This window comes from Pseudorasbora parva, chromosome 11, assembly GCF_024679245.1.
Source record: "Pseudorasbora parva isolate DD20220531a chromosome 11, ASM2467924v1, whole genome shotgun sequence".
Classification (NCBI taxonomy): Eukaryota; Metazoa; Chordata; class Actinopteri; order Cypriniformes; family Gobionidae; genus Pseudorasbora; species Pseudorasbora parva.
Genome location: NC_090182.1, coordinates 16748843 through 16769483, shown reverse-complemented (window position 1 = coordinate 16769483; position 20641 = coordinate 16748843). Strand labels below are relative to the sequence as shown.

Sequence of the window (20641 nt, the reverse complement as noted above, 5' to 3'; positions counted from 1 at the left end):
TGGAGGACACACACACACACACACACACACACACACACACACACACACACACACACACACACACACACACACACACACACACACACACACACACACACACACACACACACACACACACACACACACACACACACACACACACATCTTTCTGTGTCAAAGTAATAAGAGTAGCACGCTTGCCAGTTTTCACGCTTGGACCCAAAACCTTTTCAAAACTGCCACATTCTAGTAAGGATAAGAGATTTCTGTAAACAGAAAATTAAGGCAATTTATTCTAGTGACCACTCAGACAAACACAAATAACCAGTTTTATATATGAATTCTGCCTCTATTACACATTTTTTTCCTTATCATGGTCCATATAAGGGGGCCGTATTTAAAACGAATGTTCCTAATGTTTGTATAAGGCTAGTTTATTTATAGTCTATCACAATAAAACAACAGTCAATGACTATTGTGCTGTAAAAAAAAAAGGAAAACCAATATAAAATATTAATCAAATAAATAAATTAACATAGGCTACAAAAACAATTTACATCAAGAGAAACAAGCTCAGAAAGATTAACATATTATAAGACATCTCTAAAAGGTTTTTAGTTTTGCTTTAAACAGATTTTAGCGATTACACTAATAGATAGGCTATTCCACAATTTGGGGCTGACTATGGCAAAAGCCCGGTCTCCCTCTCCCTCTCCCATTAACACATTTATCTTTCTTGAGACATTTTTTTTCTTGTGGAGCTTTATATAAACCATGGTGTTCTCTAGCATGGTGTTCTAATATTTTTTTGGGATATTGGCAACATAGTTTAAGTTTAGGCTACATAACGGAATTAGTCTTTTAACTTTACAAGTGCCTATAGTGAATGCAGAAACGACACAATAAAAATAAAAGTGTAAAAGGATAATGAAAATAATCAGAAAATGTTATAATTTTATTCTCAATAGTAACACTTACAAATTATTATTTATTTTTTTTATAGCAGAACTGATTTCGAGAAACCTTTACAAAAATTTAACCTCATAAATACGTTTAGAACTCTATCCATGGAAAATATAGGCCTATATAAAAAAGTTTTTTTCTAAGGCAGTCATGAGCATTCATCATTCTCAAGCATCAAGAAGAGAAATGTACACAGTGAAGACCAGGAGCTGCTGCAGTATTGCTCGGCCACCTCCAGTCTCTCGATCCGGTCGGGACAGTGAGGCGACGGTAACGGGACTCTAGAAGTGGGACGCGTGTCCTTCAGTCTGAAGTGCGCGTCCGCGGGCGCGCTCCTGCACATACCGGCTTTGACCATCGCCGTAGAGTCGCGACACAATCTCTTCTGCTTTTTCAGCGAGCGGGCGATCTGTTTCCAGTAGGCTTTGGTATTGGAAGCGAATTGCTTACATGCGGTGGGCTTTGCTACATATTCGCAGCCGAAAGTCTCTGCCCCTTTACAGGTGACTCCCAATACAAACGCATCACCCTCGCGTGTAGCGAGCCACGAGCACCGCGCTCCATCCTTCAGTGAGAATCTCCCCTTTAGGACATTTTCATTGCGCTGACCTCTTCCCCTCCCCTTCCCATCTGCCTGTGCTCTCCTCCCTCTATCTCTCAGGCTGTTCACCTGTACGAATTGTTGCACGATACAGGCGAAAATCAGAAAGAGAGCGATGTCCTTCAAACGTATCATGTCCGATCAAACTTAAACGAAAACCGGACGAGGCATTTGTGGTCACAGGTGTTTAAATTTTTTTTTTTAAATAGAAAATAGATAAACTTATATGGTATAATGCAACAGAGCAGTGAAATGTGTGGTTTTGCACCTACAGTGTCTTTGTGTGACATTTATAGAGCATCTCGCGCACGCACCTCCCTCTTCTCCACATTCTTGCACGTGTCTTGTTTTAGAATAACCTATTACATTGCCAAGTTGTTGTCTCGATAAGGTATTGGTTTATTTAAAGATCATAACTTGATTGGAACAGCTTATGTGTCACTGATCTGGAAACAAATAACTGTTCCAAGTTAATACGTTTAGCATACAAATCGATATGAAGTACAGTCTCAGATTTACTTCGGCGAATCGGTTCTTTTGAACAGTCCAACAAACAGTCGCCTAGATTAGAAAACACCAGACAATATGGACGCTTTCGTCCTTTCTCAGTGTAAAGAAAGACGTAGCCTACAATAACACATGATGTCTGAACGGTAGCTGTACTAGCTATTAAAAAAATAAAATAAAAAATAATAAGAATGCTCGACGTCTACGACTGATTCAAAGAATCATTCAGACCCGTGAACTGGTTCAACGATTCATCAAAAAGACCTGACTGGACGAACAGTTATCATTTAAAAATTTTTTTAAACAGTTGTAATAAAACATAGGCTATAGCGTAACTATATAGAACGTATTTTGGTGGAAACACATTCTATGATTGTGTATGGGGAAATAAACAATCTTCCAGCCTGTATCTTTCTCAGGTAGGCTATACGAGGAACACCCTTGGTTTACAAAGCCATTCAGACACATAGCGCCTTCTGCTGTCACACTCATGTAAATCAAAATCACTTCCACACAAATAGCAAAGGTAAAGAGACAAAATTTAATCACAACATAACACAAAAACATTTATAGTAAGCCTTTAGTATTATCTACATCACTATAAAAATGCAGTAGACATATCATTATACATTTTTTTTTCTTTCACATTGATATATTACAGTCAAAATTGACCTGTGGTTCCAGCTTTCAGAAATAGTGATCCATAATTAGTCTGCACTGTAGAAAGGATTAAAAGGCCTACACATATCTAGTATGCATGATAAGATGAAGTTCCTCATTTATGGCTTGGAAAATAACTCATCATTATGCTCAACAGCTAATTTCATTGCTAAGTAGCGGTTTTGTCTACTCTGATTGTGCATTAAGAGTCAATACATTTGCAATATATAAGAATATATTGTAGAGAATGGTTTAACTTTTGCCAAATCCATGTCTTAACACACACTTCCATTTGTCTCCTTCAGTCCGAAACCTTCACATAAGACATTCTGAGTCATCTTGAACTGGGTTTGTTGTCTGCGGAAATGTCAGTGACTGCAGAGAGGACACACTTTTTAGATACAGTTTTCAGACTTACAGCAATTTATAACACACACACACACACACACACACACACACACACACACACACACACACACACACACACACACACACACACACACACACACACACACACACACACACACACACACACACACACACACACACACACACACACACAAAATATCAAGTTATCTAAAAAAAAAGTCCTACCTTGCCCTAGTCTCTGAACCACCCTATGACCCAGGAACACACACCATGAAAGGAGCGCCAGCAGTAGCCCTGAGCAAGTTTCTTGGCCTCACTCATGGGTACCTGCGTAGTTGGTTGTGGCTCAGTTGGTGTAAACATTTCCCTCTGACTGGTGGATTTGAGACTGTTGAGGTGATTCGGTTTGTCCTGAGGAGCTCCGCCTGATTGTGTTTTTAATTGGGGTCTAGTAGGCCTTGGTCTTTGTTGTGGTCTCATCTGCTCAGTTCTGACATGGGCTGGTCTGTAGGGCCTGTCTCTTGGCACGGCATCTGCTGAGGATGCAGCTTTGAAGACCATCTGAGCTTCTTCGGAGGCTCTTTTGCACATGATAGGCTTTAAGACACTTTTACCCTGGCAAGCATGCGGCAGCTTGCGGAGGTCCCACATGATCTGCTTGAAATAATGCTGTGGATTTTTGTTGTAATTGCGGCAGACCTGAGGCTTGCCATGGTACTCGCACCAGTATGAACGCTCCAGGCCGTGGCAACTGATGCGGAGCTTAGTCAGATCCCCTTGTCCTGTCACACTCATGTAGCATTCATCTTTGGTGCCTCTGGTAAGAAACTCAATCACATCTTCCCAAATGTTCCTTCCGGGTCCTGGTTCATCATCGTCGCGACCATTGGTCTGAGCGAGAGCAGCCTGGAGGCAGCATGTCAGCAGGAGCGTGCTTGTGATTGTCCACATGTTGTGAGTCGCTAAAATTGGTGAAGAGACTTCTGACTCCACTATTTAAAGGCTTTGGTCACAAAGAGGGTATGCTGAGGTAAAAAAAAAAGTTGCCCCACGAGTTGGTTTCTCGCCTGGGTTGTGTATTGTTTGTGTGGCTGTCTGGCAAATGTCAATGAGAAACAGGCACACATATGTAACCAATTGAGAAAAATGCTCAGACACAGTAAGTGACAAAGAGAGCAGCCCTTTACACACCCAATTCTGGAACTTTCCCCACTTTTGTTGAGCAAAAAACACAACATAACAGTCTTCCAGTAACGTTTTGTGATTGTGTTTTTGTTTATGATTTTGGGAAACAATCTATTCTTGTCCTCCATCAAAAAACTTGATCTTGGGTTATGTAAATACTTAAAATTTCTTTGTGGACTCCGTTATGTGACAGTATGGCAGTCAACTTGGTTCAAATATAATAAAATGTGAGCTGCTTCTGTTACTAAACTATTAAAGCCATTTCCTCCTCAGAATAAGAAAATGTTAACAATAAGTCACACTGTGAGTCAACGTTTGTGACATTTAGATACAATTAGTTTTTATTTTTAATGTTTTGTTATTTTAAAATGTACAGGACTTCCATGATAAAATGTATCGTATTAACGTTAATGCAAAAAACAAGATTTTAACTGCTGTGCATGAAGGATCAGAATCATGATTAGATAATTATATGAACATTTATATTATATGATTATATGATCACTTAAAGAGATGAGGCATGGAGGAACATTTTTTCACTATACACACATTTCAATTAAGTGATGCAGTATTTGACATATGGCCCCTTTATATAAAAAAAGTCAAAACAAGTTTAGAACAAGACATTCTAGGCTTTGTAAGCTCTACTCTGTTTACAAATAGAGGTATTTCTCTTGTTTTTATTTTAGAAACCCTCCCTTTATTCGTGTAACTGATCTTATTTCAACTCAATGTGAATGCTATACAGTGGTTGAACTGGGAATTTACAACACCAGAGAATGTTATTTTCATCTGAAATTTTATTCACAATATTGTACAGTTTTAGCCAGCCTAACCACATGGACTTGAAAACCAACGGCACTGACAACCAGGCCCACCACATCTAAACATCTTCGAGCAAGCTTGAACACCAAGTATGCGCATGCTACGTGTAGTATGGCAAAACAGTGAGACTGTGAGGTGAAGGGACTTTTCTGGGTATGAATCAAGTACAACATTTTACCTGAGGCCCTTATAACACTGTCATATACACAATGTGTGAAGGATCTGAGCAACAATATGTAGCACCTGACATAATGTCTCTAACATTAAACAGCTGAAATATTTGGTGGCGTAATTGTCAATGACTATGACAGCGTTAAATAGGCTCAGTAAAAGTCGTCGTGAAGGGGTTCTGTGGTCTTCCCTTGCTCTCGTACAAGCAAATGTCTGAGGTACATTCACTCGCTTTAAAGCTGACAGTAAGTTCACATGATCAACAGATGTATGTCCACAAATATGGTTATACCAAGTAAACAAAAAAAAAAACTAAGACCTGAGACCTACAATGAAACAAGATTTGGTGTCAAAAAGCAATTATCAGTAGTTTACAGTAATCCAACAATGTGTTGGAGAACAACTGTTAGTACAGTCAGCAAAACTAGGAACCGTAAGATAATTAATAACTGAGAAAGTAAAGTATATAAAGCTACCGAGATCTTTTAGTAATGTTACTGAAACTAAATGCATCATATCTTACATTTTCCAAGTACAAAAGTGAGCATAAACACACATATAGACATCTTACACGGATAACCAGAGATCAGTATCAAATGTGGTTTAGAGTTCTCAGTCACAATCTTGGCAACACTAATCAAAGACCTTGCAACTTGTGGCATGGCTTACATGTACCACGAGCTAAAAATCTGAAAAGGCAACAATGCATTCATCCTTGAAATGGCTTGACAACATCTATCTGTACCGTATTAGCACTAGTTAGCACTTAGCATGTTTTCAAACACCTAAACACATTGTTTACGTGTAATATTTGTGGCTCATGGGTGGCTGGCTTGCTCTGTTTCAACAAAAATCCCTTCGGCCTCTCAGTGAACTTCAATATGTTGAATTCTTCACAATGTTACAAAGAAAAAAGAAACACAAGAAAAACAAGAACGTAGCAGTTGACGCATTGCTATGCCCGCCACATGTGATTTCTCAATGACTGTAAACAAAGACACATATGTAGTAGTTAAAACAGCCATATAATTTGAAGCCGCTCTGACTGACTGGATGTGACATCAAAGAATAGCTCGTCGAGGGGACAGTCCATAAGACAGTACTTAAATCATAAGGGTGCAAAATAGTCGAAACAACAACAATAATAAGGACATAAAAGAAAAAAACAAACATCTCAATTGATTTCATGGGAACATGGACAGCAGGTCCTAGCTTCAAGTAAATGAGTTTCCTTTTCTTAATGTCATCTGTCTGAGCTGAGCTTGCTGTTCACAGAGAGAGTCTGTGGTAAAGGAGAAATTCACAATGAGGGAAAATCATTAGTCTTGTACATACAGTATTTTTGTTAGATTTTATAAAAGCACATTTTATACATTTATTTATTTTTTATTCTGTTTAGTGCAGTGGTTCTCAACCCGGGGGCCACTAGGGGCCCAGTATAGCCGCCCCTCTGTGTTTTCTAATGGACGCGAGGCAAACTAAATAATAAAATTACACTTCAAAAATGTTTCCCCAAAGTTAGTTTATGTCACTGAAGGCAGTTATCATCACGATGATTTCATTTCAGGTGTTCGTTTTAAAAATAAGTTTACTTTGAGTTAGTTATTTGATGCTATAAAAACGGGGGTGTGACGTCATAATTGACAGCTGAGACTGACGTCTTCTCTGAGTGAAGTTGTCACTGAGGCACTAACGGACTTTTTTCAAAATTTTTGGGAGCAGATTAGAGCTTTAGCTTTAATTTCTACATTTCCATAACTGTTTATTTCACACCAACATAATTAATTGTTCTGCATCTGCGAGAGTGTGGGCGGGCTTTTGATATCGCTGCTGTACTTCCTGCTCTACTTCCTGCGCTCTACTGCGCAACTCCGGTCCCGAAATCGCTACTGCGCAGACTCGGTCCCAAGATGTCCGCGCCGTGCAGGCCTCCTGAAAGCTTCAAATATGGCAAGCCGGAAACGGATGATGTCGAGTCGTCCATATTTTTTTACGGTCTATGCTTCTACCCATCAACCCCCCAGACGGTACTGGAAGAACGCTTGTTCACAACTTTGAGAGAACCTTGCCAGAACATTAGCTAAAGTTTTGAGTATGTTCCCTGTTGGATGGGCTATTGGATATATGAGGAAACCTATTTGTTAAAGTCTGATTTTCAGACCTGGAAAAGTCATGTCATTTAAAACAATTGTATAATTCCTTCGGCATTTTATAGAATATAAATTGTTCATTTTATAAAATATTATATAATTTTAATTTTATAATATTTACATGATAAAATCCTTTATCATTAATTCTTAATGTGATTCAGTTGTAAATCATGAACAACTGGAAAAATCATGGCGGTCTTTGAATGATGTGGACAATGGGGGGCTTTGGAGTCAAAAAGGTTGAGAATCACTGGTTTTAAAGTAAAACAAGTCCCAATTTAAACAACTTACACTCCTCAAAGGTTCAATTCCAGTTTCCAATAGCACTTGTGAGAGTAAAGAAACAAATATTGCAGAATTACACCCGCTGTGTAGTTTCAAATGCATGATAAACGGCAAAGAGTGATACGAATGAACTGGTGGACGCGAGACGTGAGAAGAGAGATGAGATATTACACCAAAGTAAAGAAACAAAACACACAGTGAGCGCTGGCATCTATCTGTTTGCAGAGCTGTCAGGAATGTTTGAAGTCAAACATTGGCGGATCACAATGATACGGGCTAGTGGTTAGTGATGGGACCCTAAAAAACACAATTCACACAAAGCTTGGCAGAACTGTCAGCAGTCATCCAGCCGGAATGCTTCTGAAGATGGAAAGAAAACGCAAAAACGAAGCATGCTGTTGGTTTAATGACATAAATTAAAAGCACTGAAAGGTTAGGAAACAAATCAAATAAATGCATACTAAAATCACGGTCTATGTAATTAGTTGAAAGGGAGGAAGATGTGCATGCTCGTTAGAAAGGAAGACCACGTCCATTTGCCCTCATCAGCAGCTCTCAGTACCTTTCTGTTGTTAAAAACAGAGCGTCCTCCTCAGAGAGTCACCAGTCGGCATGGCGCGGGGCGCAGAGGCCGTGGGAATCGGGTCATAGTGTCATAGGTAGGGATGCTTGAGGCACAAAAGGAAAAACTGTAAGGGTCAGAGTATATTACGATCCACACGCAGTCCTTAGATGAACCCCGTCATCTCCCGATCCGTCTTTAACCCATCATTCTTATAGAAGAACAGGACGGGCTTTCAAAATGACACACAGCACTACTACTAAAAATTAAAGGCGCTTTAAGGGATTTTTGATTCGAAATGCCACACATAAAATGTCCTAAGAAATCACATGTATTTGTGATAGAGCTATAGGGCTAAAAAAAAAGAAAAGTCAATCAGAAACTCTCTCTGCTCATAATCAATCAGATTGTCTTACCATTGAGAGAGAGAGAGAGAGAGAGAGAGAGAGAGAGAGAGAGAGAGAGAGAGAGAGAGAGAGGAGAGAGAGAGAGAGAGAGAGAGAGAGAGAGAGAGAGAGAGGAGAGAGAAAGGGGGCAAAAAGCTGACAAAATTGCTGTTATCACCTATAGCATCTTTAATAGTATCACTATTTTAATTTCTGATCAAGCAATTCCACACTCGACAATGTAAAAATAACAAAATAACTAAATGTGATCAGTGAACATACTAAACAAACAGACCCATAGATTGCTTGCATTATTTGCAAGTGTTAATAAATATTCCAGTCTAAAGTTGAGACATAACACATACTCAATCATTCAAAAGTTTGGAGTCAATAGTTTTTTTTATTTAAAAAAAAGAAAATAATTTAATGCAATTTTAATGCTTCAATTCAGCAAGGCCACATTAAATTGATCAAAAGTGCCAGTAAAGACATTTATGATGTTTACAAAAGATTTCAGTTTTAAATAAATTGCTGTTATTTTAAACTTCTCATTTATGAACAATATTTAAATATGAAATAGCACAACTGTTTTAAAAAGGTAATGCTTCTTGAGCAGCAAATTCAAATATAGAATGATATCTGAAGGACCATGTGACACTGAAGAGTAATGCTGAAAATGAAAATATATTAAAATATAAAATAGTTATTTTAAATTGTAATACTATAACACATATGGCTGATAGCTTTTTAATCAAACACATGCTGCCTTTGGTGAGCAAAAGAGACTTTACGAAAACGTAAAAAAAATCTTACAGACCTCAAACATTTGAATGGTAATGTATGTGCTCAAGCTCTGTGTCATTCTAGCCCACCGTCCTGACCTCTGTTACATGTTTTGTTGGAGAAACACATGCCATTAGTGATGGAGTTAGAGAAAAAGACCATCACAGCCATAGCAACCCAGTGAGAGTCACATGCACGCAAACACAAATTCAGCCAATTCGGCAATATCTCATGCATGTGTTAATATAAACTCAATTTCATGCAAAACACAAATTCTAGATTACTGCTATTGAGTTAGCCAGCATGCAAACACCAGCGTAACAACGAGAAAAATAAAAGGAAATATCAAACTCTAGGTGGCATGTTTGTGCAAAGGCGACTTCAAACCGCGCATGCATCAGACCTCACACCTCACTATCACCTCAATCGATCTGTTCCCGCAAAGCATGCAATTTATGAGTGTGGATATGGGTTCTGATTACCTTGCCATTACAGGGTTTTGGATACCTTCTAAATGCTCATTATAATAACCATTATTACAATTCCCATACTAAAATAAAACATTACATAGATAAAAATCAAACAAAACATGATGTGACATGAAAGAAATGGCACCTGACTATAAACAAGTTGTTTTAAAACGTTCTTGAAAAATGTACACTGAAGCTGTGCAGTGGAGTATGAATTATAAATTGCAATCATATCTTGTAAAATGTACAGCAATTACTTTGAAGTGTAAGGTTGAAGTAAGGTTTCTGATTTAACAGCCCTTCATGTTAAACAAGGGAGCTTTATAGATAACACACCGACACAAACAGCGCCCTTCACCAGAGAAGCAATCCAAGGCGTAGAGCTTAAACCAGCACCAGTAAGCAGAAAGTTTTATGTACAAAACAGGAAAGGGATGTCGTATTAGTGGTAAAGTGGATAGCAAAATATAAGGGGGAAAAGCAGCTTACGTTTTCATGGGAATTGTCTCAATGCTAAAAAGATACAAGACAAGCAAAAATGTTACAGAGATGCACTGTAGTGGAGTACAGAGACATCATGTAGATGTCAAAGTGGACGTCTCTGGTCAAGACACTTGGTGACTCGCAATGGTTTTTTTGACTGTAAACTTATGAATGCTCGAAAAATGCTAAAACAAACACTGTTTGTACAATATATACAGGTAGTTCTCATAAAGTGCAAAGTGCTGGACAGAAAGACAAAGAATGGAGAAAGATGGAAATAGCAAGAATGGTTATCATAATGTGAAATGCCAAGTCCCTGAGACAGAGGAACTAGAAAGAACAGAAAAACACAGCACAGAGAGAGAGAGAAAACAATTACTAACTACACTGTGGCAAACGAAAAGAAAAGAATGATGCATTTGCACTTTTATATATTAATGCATATTATTCATTATACAACAGTTAGTCTGGTCCTCACATCTGATTGAACAATTGCACTTTCGCTAGCAGAGAAAAACAATACGCAAACGATAATAACTCTGGGGAGCTAAATGGCAATTACGAACTTGGTATATTTGGGATACTTACTCGTCATACACATCCTCTGTGTCCATTCTGCGGTAGAACTTGGCAAGCTTGACGGACAGGATAATGCTAGGGAGCAGAAACAGCGTGGAGCAGCCCAGTCCAAACCAGAACGTGTTCTGCAACAAATAAACACAAGACTTAAAGCCACCCAAAAACTGAACCCCGCTTAACCATAAATTACATGTTTGATCAACACGTACGCTTGTTTGTTCTGGAAAGTCTGGTTATGTTCTACAAACTTATGTGTGCCTGTACCTACTTAACCATATTTTAAGGGCAAATTCTGACAAAACCTTTATTTATAGACCTCCTCATTTGTAAATTGTTAAAAATATAAACATGTTTGTAAAAATGCAGTGAATTTTCTCTTAGAGTTAAGGTTTGTTTTAGGGTTAGGTTGCAGTATTTAAAAACTGATGTATATATAATCAACAGAAGACTATGGAGTGTCCTCACTTAGCTAAGTAAGTGTAAAAAAAGTTATATAGCAGGATATTAGAGGATGTTCTATCCTATTCAAACAAATTAATCCAAATTATCTTTGAGGTTAAGCTGATCCTAACCATAGAATTGAACTGCATTCATGTGCAGTGGCGTACAGATCCACAGGGCCCCATTTGTACATGGAGTCTTGTGATGGGGTCAAACACCCTGACCCCTTACAAATCCCACACACACATCTACACATACAAACACACAACACACAATACACACACACACACACACACACACACACACACACACACACACACACACACACACACACACACACACACACACACACACACACACACACACACACACACACACACACACACACACACACACACACACACACACACACTGAGATAAAACTTGCCAACTTTCCTTCCTCATTGCTACCCATGGGGCTTTGACCACACTTTGACCACTTGGCCTACCTTTCAACTGCTTATTAACACTATCAACTCTGTATCACTTACACTTAAAACTACATCAAGGACTTTATCAACTCTGTATCACTTACACTTAAAACTACAACAACCACAACGAGTTTTAAGTCCCACATTTCTGTAGGTTTCCTTTGAAATGCATTACAGTTCAAAAGTTTGGGATCAGTAAAATTTTTAAAATGTTTCTTATGCTCACCAAACTGTAATCTTCGAAAATATTTTAAATAACTATCAATACAAACATTTGAATATAACTAATGTTCTGCTATAATATATTTTCAAATATAATTTATTCCTGCAAATGTCAAATATGAATTTTCAGCATCATTCCTCCAGTCTTCAGTGTCACATGGTCGTTTTGAAAGAAGTATTGGTGCAACGTGTAAAGTATTTGTAACATCAGCATGTTTTACACTTTTGTTAGGGCTAAATGAGGTGAGATGATGGCGCCAGACAAACAGGACGTATCTTATGTTTTTTGTCATTTTTATGTAATTTTTGTTTATTTTTTTTGTAAACAAAATTGAGAAATGTTGGCAACTAGCTGAAATAAAATATATACTTTTAACTAGTTTATTGTAGTTCATTTTTATTTTATTTCAAGTTTCCGTTCATATCATATATAATTCCCTTTCAAAAGTGAACTTGCAGGGAACCGTGGTTACATTTGTTACCCGAGAGGTTTTCATTCTTTACAAAATGCTTCAGAGGTCTTGGAATATATAGTTAAAGATTAGTTTTGTACTTTTTTAAGCTATGGCTGTATAAATCACCATTCACTTTAATTGAGTGGAAACACTGTTGCATTACATGGATGTTAAAAAATTGGGGCTTGGCATGTGAGTGAATATATGATGATGAAAAATGGTTATTTATTTCATCACAGCTCCAATGGTTGTCTTTATAGTACTGATGGTTCTCTCACCATTGAATCCAGCAGGAAACTGCAGCCCAGGATCTCAGCCGTGTCCACAATGTTGCTGAACGGTTTACAGGTAGCGACCTCCAAGGCCAGCTGCAATGAGCAGCAAAACAAAGGGGTTTTAATCCTACAATAATGGACAATAACTAACCGATCGCCACCATTCTAACATTATTACTACTTCATGTGCATAATACAGTTCAAAAAATACTCACAGACGTTCTGATCCAGTCCATATACTGCTTGAAATAGCCAATGATAGTTTGCTTGTATTTCTCGGTTTCCTGTTGAGGATATAGTAACCATCAGTACAATAAAACCACACACCAATCATTCATACACAATGCAATTTTTTCCCCGTTCACATTACCTGGTTGATCAAAAATGTTGCATTTTGGGAAATTAGGAACTGGGCGGCATCAGCGGCTTCTAGTACACGTCTAACTCTCAGCTAAAAACCAACACAATTATAGCTAATCAGAAAGCATGTTCTGAAAATGTGATATTTTTAAACAGGTGGTAGTTTTAAAATGAGCAACTTACAGGCAGGTCTGAGGACGTCCTCTCAAGAAGTCTGATGCTCTGATTAAGCGTGCTCTTTAATAAGGAAGATAATGAACGTACAGAAAGCATGAATCATGTCCAAATTATATAACCAGAAATGGTGCAAAAAGTACTGTAAATGACCATTTTGGAGACAAACTGACAGTTCAAGGGAACCAGCAGGGTGACAAAAGGCCATGCAACCTGACAGTTGCATTACATGCATTTCATGCACATTATGTCACAACAAATAAGAAATATGACACAAAACCGTTGGACTATATGATATATTTGGGAAACATGGAGAAAGGTCATCAATTGATGAGCTTTACATGGACTATACAATAAAAGTCCCAGCCCTGAAAAAGCAGTTTAAAAGAGTAGTGTTAACCTTAGTTTATCTTTCATCATTTATTATGCAATAAATGATGAAAGATAAATAAAGGTTACCACTATCTTTTTACACCAACATTGTTTATTAAAGGTGTAGAGTGAATTTTTGGATCGTGTGGGCTGATGTAAAAACTGTGGTCAGGCTTTTTTGTTTTTGTTTTAAGCAAAGTGACAATGTTTTAACCAATGGTCTGCAGACAACAGGAAGAATTGTTTGAGCAACGTTAGAAAACATCACTATTTGATGCCACTAGAAGGACAGAAATTATACAATTCGCCACTTTGACCAGTTTATAAATCTAAATATTCAAAACAATTAGCAATATTGTTACATTCCGCATTTACAAAAAATAAAAAAATAAATAGGACAAAGAAAGGATGGCGGCATCACAAAAAAACAAAGTAAAAACCAAAAGGAGCAAACAACTTGTAGGTTATGTGACTATTACTGGTAGATACAGGCTTACCCTTGCTTTCACATATTTCTTGGAAGCCATAAATCAAGTTGAATGTGTTAAGGAAAATTAAAAAAAGAGATCGTTGAAAATCAGACAGCAGTATGAACATTATTCAAATGTTTTTCATTTGCAATCAATCCACCTGAATGCAACTGATTCAACAGAACCATTGATGAATAAGGAAGTAATGAATCTCTGAGCGAGGAATAGATTACCATGGACTGCTCCAGCGGGATGACTTGCTGGATGTGGATCTGCCTTATAGTATTAGCGTGCCCCTTTAATGAAGTCTGCAAGGTCCCTTTAGACTGCAAAAGAAAAAAACTGGTATAAGCCCCAAACATTGACATGGGTTCTAAGATAGGAGTGAATTTCATGTAATACCTAAAAAATATGGAATACAATTTTTAAAATAAACCAAAAACAAATCTTACCAACTGATCAGCTTGAGCGTCAAGTTGACTGGCGAAATCAAGGAGATTAATGCGAGTCACCCCTTTATTAACCTGGAAGACGAACATAAACACATGGGAAGCCACAGGACTCAGTTTGTCTCTAATCTTTATACTGTACACGCACCATAGCCTGTGGAGCAAACGGTTCAATCAATGTATGTGTGTTTATGTATGTTATGTACCTCCTCCAAATAGGCAGCAAAGTCAATCTCATTAATGCCAGTTTCAGTAAAGCTGATGAGATTCTGTTTGCCTTCTGACTCCAGAAGAATGATGCCACGCAGGTCTACCTTCATCCCTTCAAACTTCTTTGACACGTCCTTGGAGTACTGCAAAAAGAAATCGGTATAGAATGTCATGAGAAAATATTCTAGAACTAACCAGTGGGAGCATTTACTAATACATTAATAAAATCAAAGGTTGATATTTGATAGTTGATAAGTTCTTCGTACTGAATTTACGAGGAAAGTGTAATGCCTCTCGCAGTTCAAACCGATTACGCTACGTCATACGTCACAGGCTCACAGCAGTTACACTTTTTCTGTAAATTGAATACGGTCTGGCAGAAGCTAGATATTTCACTTTATAACGTGTTAAATATGGATATTTTTCTTACATAATCCCAACGCTTTGCTTCAGAAGGCCTTTATTAACCCCTCAGAGCCATATGGATTACTTGTATAATGGATGGATGCACTTTTTGGACTTTACATTTTGGGCTGCCTTTAACTGCCATTATAATGCTTGGATTTTTTTTAAATATGACTTTTATTCATCATCTGATTGTACTCATCTGAAAGAAGAATTTCATATACACCTAGGAGGACTTGTGGGTGAGTAAATCATGGACTAATTTTCATTTTTGGGTGAACTAAGCATTAACCAACATCAACTAACATCAACTAACAATATTGTAAAGTGAAGTAATAAAGATATATTAAAAAAATACATATTTTTACTCATTTATGTATTATTATTATACATTATTGATTTGAGATGATCCAAACAGCATCTTGTGCTTTAATAGAAGTAAAAACATCTGTCTGTATAAAGCGTTTCACAAGATTTTCTTTATTTTATAACACACAAAAATGTTCCATTCAATGTGGTCCTATGTGACAGTGGATGAAGAATGTTGGCGTGCAGGATTTTAAGGAATTTATAGATGCTGTATATAAAAGCTTGAAAGGGTTATGCATGAAATGTTTTGAGATATTCTGCCAATTGCAGGGAACAGAGAGAAAACAAATGGAAACACTGGATTGGAAAAATGTCCGGTTCTTTTTGACTAACCACACCCCAGAGTGTTTAGTAAAAATCATTTCATAAAAATAATATATACAGTTTGTGGAAATCTGCTTTAGAGAAAAATAAGACTAAAAAATGACTCATAAAGAAATAATGCACTGTTAATAAAATGTAATATCGGTTTTCTTTAAAAAGAAGAATGAAGCAAGAAAAAAAAAAATGTTTTCAGTTTACAAAGAAGTGCGGCTACAGGTTATCCTTCTAAAACAGATCTTTTTAGATAGTAATCAGTTCAAAACACCTAGCACTGTTTAAATGAATCACACTTTAAACATTTCATAATACTCTCTTTATAATGGCATCTGGTGTAAACCCGAGATATTCATCACTAATCGACTTTGAATGTTGCAAATGTAGTTGTGATTTGTGTGTGCACGTGAGCTCAGCCTTTGATCCACTCACAACACTGGTGTTAAAGAAGGCTGAGAGGTTGAAGATCTTATCCAGATGAAGAGCTGAGTAAATCCCTCTGTTGTCCTTACAATTACTGAGAAAAGAGAGATAAAAAGGGAAAGCATTTAAACCTATTTATGTTTTATTCTGCTCAGACTTTCATTTGAGTGTTATTCTCTGCTGCCATCTGCTGGACTACGAACAAAGACAAGTCTATAGTAAAATGGCTCTGAAAAGTAAGTCCTGAGAAAATATCAAGCATTATTTGTTTACATTTGCCATTTGATTTAATATTTAGTTTTTAAAGCAGTAAAAACTTTTGGACTGTTGTACATGTATGTTTTGTTCAACATGTGAATCATATAAATCCCTACAGCACTGAAAGGGTTACTTCACTTCAAAATGAAAATTTCCTGATAATTTACTCACTTCCACATCATCCAAGATGTGGCATCTTTCTTCAGTCAAAAAGAAATTAAGTTTTTTAAGGAAACAAGTTGATGGTCCAAATCAATGCAGTTTCAAAGGGCTTCAGAGGTTTTGAAGTTGGAGGAGAACATGAGAGGGAGTTTTTCGGCACTTTCTGCTGTGACCTTCCCGAAATGATGACGTGTTACTTCATGAAGAACCACAATACTGAAGATGAGCATTCGTGGTTAAAAAGTATATATATATGATTTTATATCACATGATTTTATATCACATCCCAAAGATGCTCTATTGGTTTGAGATCTGGTGACTCTGGGGGCCATTTTTTACAGTGAACTCATTGTCATGTTCAAGAAACCAATTTGAAATTATTCAAGCTTTGTGACATGGTGCATTATCCTGCTGGAAGTAGCCATCAGAGGATTGGTACATGGTGGTCATAAAGGGATGGATATGGTCAGAAACAATGCTCAGGTAGGCCGTGTCATTTAAACAATGCCCAATTGGCACTAAGGGGCCTAAAGTGTGCCAAGAAAACATCCCCCACACCATTACACCACCATCACCAGCCTGCACAATGGTAACAAGGCATGATGGATCCATGTTCTCATTCAGTTTACAACAAATTCTGACTCTGCCATCTGAATGTCTGAACAGAAATCAAGACTCATCAGACTACACTGTAAAAAAAGGCAAATTTTGAACTTTTGCAGTACAATCGACTTGGATGTTTAAGTTATTTCGACTTAAATTATGTTAAACTGACTTTAAAAAATGAGTTACATCTTGTTTAACTAATAAAAAAAAGTTTCAACATTTCTTAACTTATTTTGATGAGTTTAAACGATGTAAAAACATGTTATAATAAATTGAACATATAATTTTTAATAATATTTTTTTTTTATTCCAGTCTTCAACTGTCCAATTTTGTGAGCTTGTGCAAATTGTTGCCTCTTTTTCCTATTTGTAGTGGAGATGAGTGGTAGCCAGTGGAGTCTTCTGCTGTTGTAGTCCATCCACCTCAAGGTTGTGCGTGTTGTGGCTTCACAAATGCTTTTCTGCATACCTCAGTTGTAACAAGTGGTTATTTCAGTCAAAGTTGCTCTTCTATCAGCTTAAATCAGTCGGCTCATTCTCCTCTGACCTCTAGCATCAACAAGACATTTTCACCCACAGGACTGCCGCATACTAGATGTTTTTCCCTTTTCACACCATTCTTTGTAAACTCTAGAAATTGTTGTGCGTGAAAATCCCAGTAACTCATGGTGAAATACTCAGACCGGCCCGTCTGGCACCAGAAACCATGCCACACTCAAAAATGCTTAAATCATCTTTCTTTCCCATTCTGACATTCAGTTTGGAGTTCAGGAGATAGTCTTGACCAGGACCACACCCCTAAATGCATTGAAGCAACTGCCATGTTGATTAGATAATTGCATTAATGAGAAATTGAACAGGTGTTCCTAATTATCCTTTAGGTGAGTGTATATATTATATATTATTTTTTTCCCTCTTGAAAATAACTGATGGTTTTGCTAGACAAGGCCCTTTTTGTTGAGCTGTTTTCCACGAAAAAAGTCTTGCAAGAGATGGGGGAAAGGAAGAGATGGTTCACTTTTCATTTTGAAGTGAACTAATCCTTAAACAGCACTTCCCGTTACAGAGTAATATAATTGTTCACTTTTATTAGATAAAAATAAAAAGATTACCTGTAGAGAGAATATGACGTAAAGTCCATCTCAGGGTCATTGTACAGGTATCCTGGTATGAAGTTTCTCCAAGCAGGGTTGACCAGGTTGGGCGTATCTAACACCTACACACAACACGATCACACTAAATGAGACTTTTTTCTGGTATTTGTTTGTTCTTTAGCTTTGTATTTTTCTCATTTAAAACTATTTTTTTTTTAATAAATGATCAACATGAAAATAAGGGAAAAGCTTAAATTGTACATAAATACTATAACGATGTATAGTATTTATATCATATAATATATTTTTATTTAAAGGGATATTTCACCCCAAAATTTGTGTCAATCCTGTATGAATTTCTGTCTTTTGTTGAACACAAAACAAGATATTTTGAAGAATGCTAATGATTAAACAGTTGATGGCATCCATTGACTTTCATAGTAGGAAAAAATACTCTGGAAGTCAATGGCTACCATCAACTGTTTGATAATCAGCATTCTTTAAAATATCTCCTTTTGTGTTCAACAGAAGAAAGAAACTCATACAGGATTGAAACAACTTGAGGGTGAGTAAATGATGACAACGTCTTAATTTTTTGGGTGAACTATTTCTTTAAGGGGAACGTTGAATTGAACATGAAAAAACATCTGAATGTCAGTTCACATGATCGATGCTGCACATTTGCTTATATGATTAGCGACCTAGAAGTAATGCAGAATCTCAAGTAAGCCTATTTTTGCGTCATAGCTTAAATGTTTTAAAATTTCTCTTACTTTGAACAGCTGTCGGGTCTGGAAGGGCTCACACACAAGCTTCTCAAGATTCCCTCCTGCCAAGAACAGAGCTGTTATCACTCCCATGAGCACCCAAGAGAACAGGAAGCTGAAGCCCACACCACTGAAAGACACAGGAAGAGTGTGTGAATGAGTTTCATATCGCATCCATTTGATGGGTTTAAAGACAGATATTACATTCAAACTCACGCCATTAGCAGGTTGCCTCCTGTGTTAGAGACACATCCGCGTGTGGTTGGGGAAGCGTGCCTGTCGAATCCCAGAATACCACACAACAATCCCAGAAAATTGAAGGCAAGGATAAGCACAATCATACAGCACAGGGTAATACAACAGATCCACCTGAAGACAAAAACATTATGAACAACGTCAATGACACATGGAAGACTTTTTACCTTGAAAACAAAGACGAGAGAGAGAGTTTGTGACCGGTTTTTGTCTAGTGGAGTCCTCAGAAGTACCTGTAGAAATCCATCTGATCGATCTGTGGGTAGATGTCCTCGATCTGTGAGTGTGTGTGAGTAATCATTTTGGTGAAGTTGGTCAGAGTGCTGTGAACCGGGAAGAGCTTGGTGAAAGTGGTTATGTTAGACCCAATGTCGTCCAGCAGAACCTTCACCCCTACAGGAGAACAACCAGACATTTAGTGACATCATTTTTATTTGTCTAGAGAGCTTCTCAGAAATAATCAATGCTATTTTCAGCATGTCTGTGCCTGGGGAATAAAAGATGTTTAGCTGGTGAAGCCCATCGTCCTCAGGCCTCCTTTTCCTCCAAGTTTTCTCCCATGTGTATCCTAGTTTGATTGTTCTATTAAAAGACTATTTATGTATCTCCTGAGTCATGCGTGTTATAACGGCCACACCAACCGTGACATATATAATAACAAAATATAATTTATTCCACCAGTCCTTGTGTCACATGATCCTTCAGAAATCATTCTAACATGCTGATTTGCTGCTCAAGAACACATTTCCTATTCTTATCAATGCTGAAAACAATTATGCAGCTTAATATTATGTAGAAACAATTTTTGATAAATAAAAAGAACAGCATTTATTTATTTAAATATTAAAAATGTATTAGTATATGTAGAAATTAACAAGACTAATAAGTAGTATAAAATTATTATTCTGTGTTTGTTCATGTAAGCTAGTTAAAAGTCTGTATAAATCTTTGGGTAGTACATATAAAAATCTGATCTGAGTTTTAATCTGCATTTCATCTTTGAACTCACCTTCAACAATATTTCGTGTTTGATCCGTTACCATGGTGGGAGTGTCATTAAATGATGCAAACCCCTGTGTAGCAGACGAAATGGTAAGAGTAAGCAAAGCAGATCATTCAAAACTGACC

General features: G+C 37.3%; 3 protein-coding genes across 13 annotated transcripts in view; all 3 read right to left on the bottom strand.

Annotated features, from left to right (window-relative positions):
- Positions 1 to 211: 211 nt before the first annotated feature.
- Positions 212 to 1790, bottom strand: fgfbp1a (fibroblast growth factor binding protein 1a). Its single transcript, XM_067456508.1, has one exon. The coding sequence runs from the start codon at positions 1676 to 1678 to the stop codon at positions 1091 to 1093; it is 588 nt and encodes a 195-aa protein (XP_067312609.1). The 5' UTR covers positions 1679 to 1790; the 3' UTR covers positions 212 to 1090.
- A 947-nt stretch (positions 1791 to 2737) lies between these two features.
- fgfbp2a (fibroblast growth factor binding protein 2a) lies at positions 2738 to 4304 on the bottom strand. Its single transcript, XM_067456507.1, has 2 exons — positions 3305 to 4304; positions 2738 to 3085 (listed from the first exon to the last, which is right to left on the bottom strand). The coding sequence occupies exon 1, from the start codon at positions 4028 to 4030 to the stop codon at positions 3311 to 3313; it is 720 nt and encodes a 239-aa protein (XP_067312608.1). The 5' UTR covers positions 4031 to 4304; the 3' UTR covers positions 2738 to 3085; positions 3305 to 3310.
- A 740-nt stretch (positions 4305 to 5044) lies between these two features.
- prom1a (prominin 1a) overlaps positions 5045 to 20641 on the bottom strand; it is a 79146-nt gene continuing 63549 nt past the window's right edge. For 2 of the 11 annotated variants that reach the window (XM_067457234.1, XM_067457237.1), the window contains 19 exons: positions 20523 to 20586; positions 19747 to 19906; positions 19475 to 19627; positions 19265 to 19388; positions 18510 to 18613; positions 16381 to 16465; positions 14853 to 14999; positions 14650 to 14721; positions 14431 to 14523; positions 14225 to 14242; positions 13365 to 13418; positions 13192 to 13272; positions 13037 to 13105; positions 12825 to 12914; positions 10968 to 11083; positions 10386 to 10409; positions 8258 to 8363; positions 7702 to 7736; positions 5045 to 6542 (listed from right to left, as the gene is read on the bottom strand). In XM_067457234.1, coding sequence (XP_067313335.1) covers positions 8288 to 8363; positions 10386 to 10409; positions 10968 to 11083; positions 12825 to 12914; positions 13037 to 13105; positions 13192 to 13272; positions 13365 to 13418; positions 14225 to 14242; positions 14431 to 14523; positions 14650 to 14721; positions 14853 to 14999; positions 16381 to 16465; positions 18510 to 18613; positions 19265 to 19388; positions 19475 to 19627; positions 19747 to 19906; positions 20523 to 20586 — 1530 coding nt within the window. In that variant the 3' untranslated portion in view covers positions 5045 to 6542; positions 7702 to 7736; positions 8258 to 8287. Of the gene's footprint in view, positions 6543 to 7701; positions 7737 to 8257; positions 8364 to 9238; positions 10710 to 10963; positions 11084 to 12824; positions 12915 to 13036; positions 13106 to 13191; positions 13273 to 13364; positions 13419 to 14224; positions 14243 to 14430; positions 14524 to 14649; positions 14722 to 14852; positions 15000 to 16380; positions 16466 to 18509; positions 18614 to 19264; positions 19389 to 19474; positions 19628 to 19746; positions 19907 to 20522; positions 20587 to 20641 lie in introns of those variants that run through there. The other 9 variants (XM_067457235.1, XM_067457238.1, XM_067457243.1 and 6 more) reach the window with 8 other exon arrangements.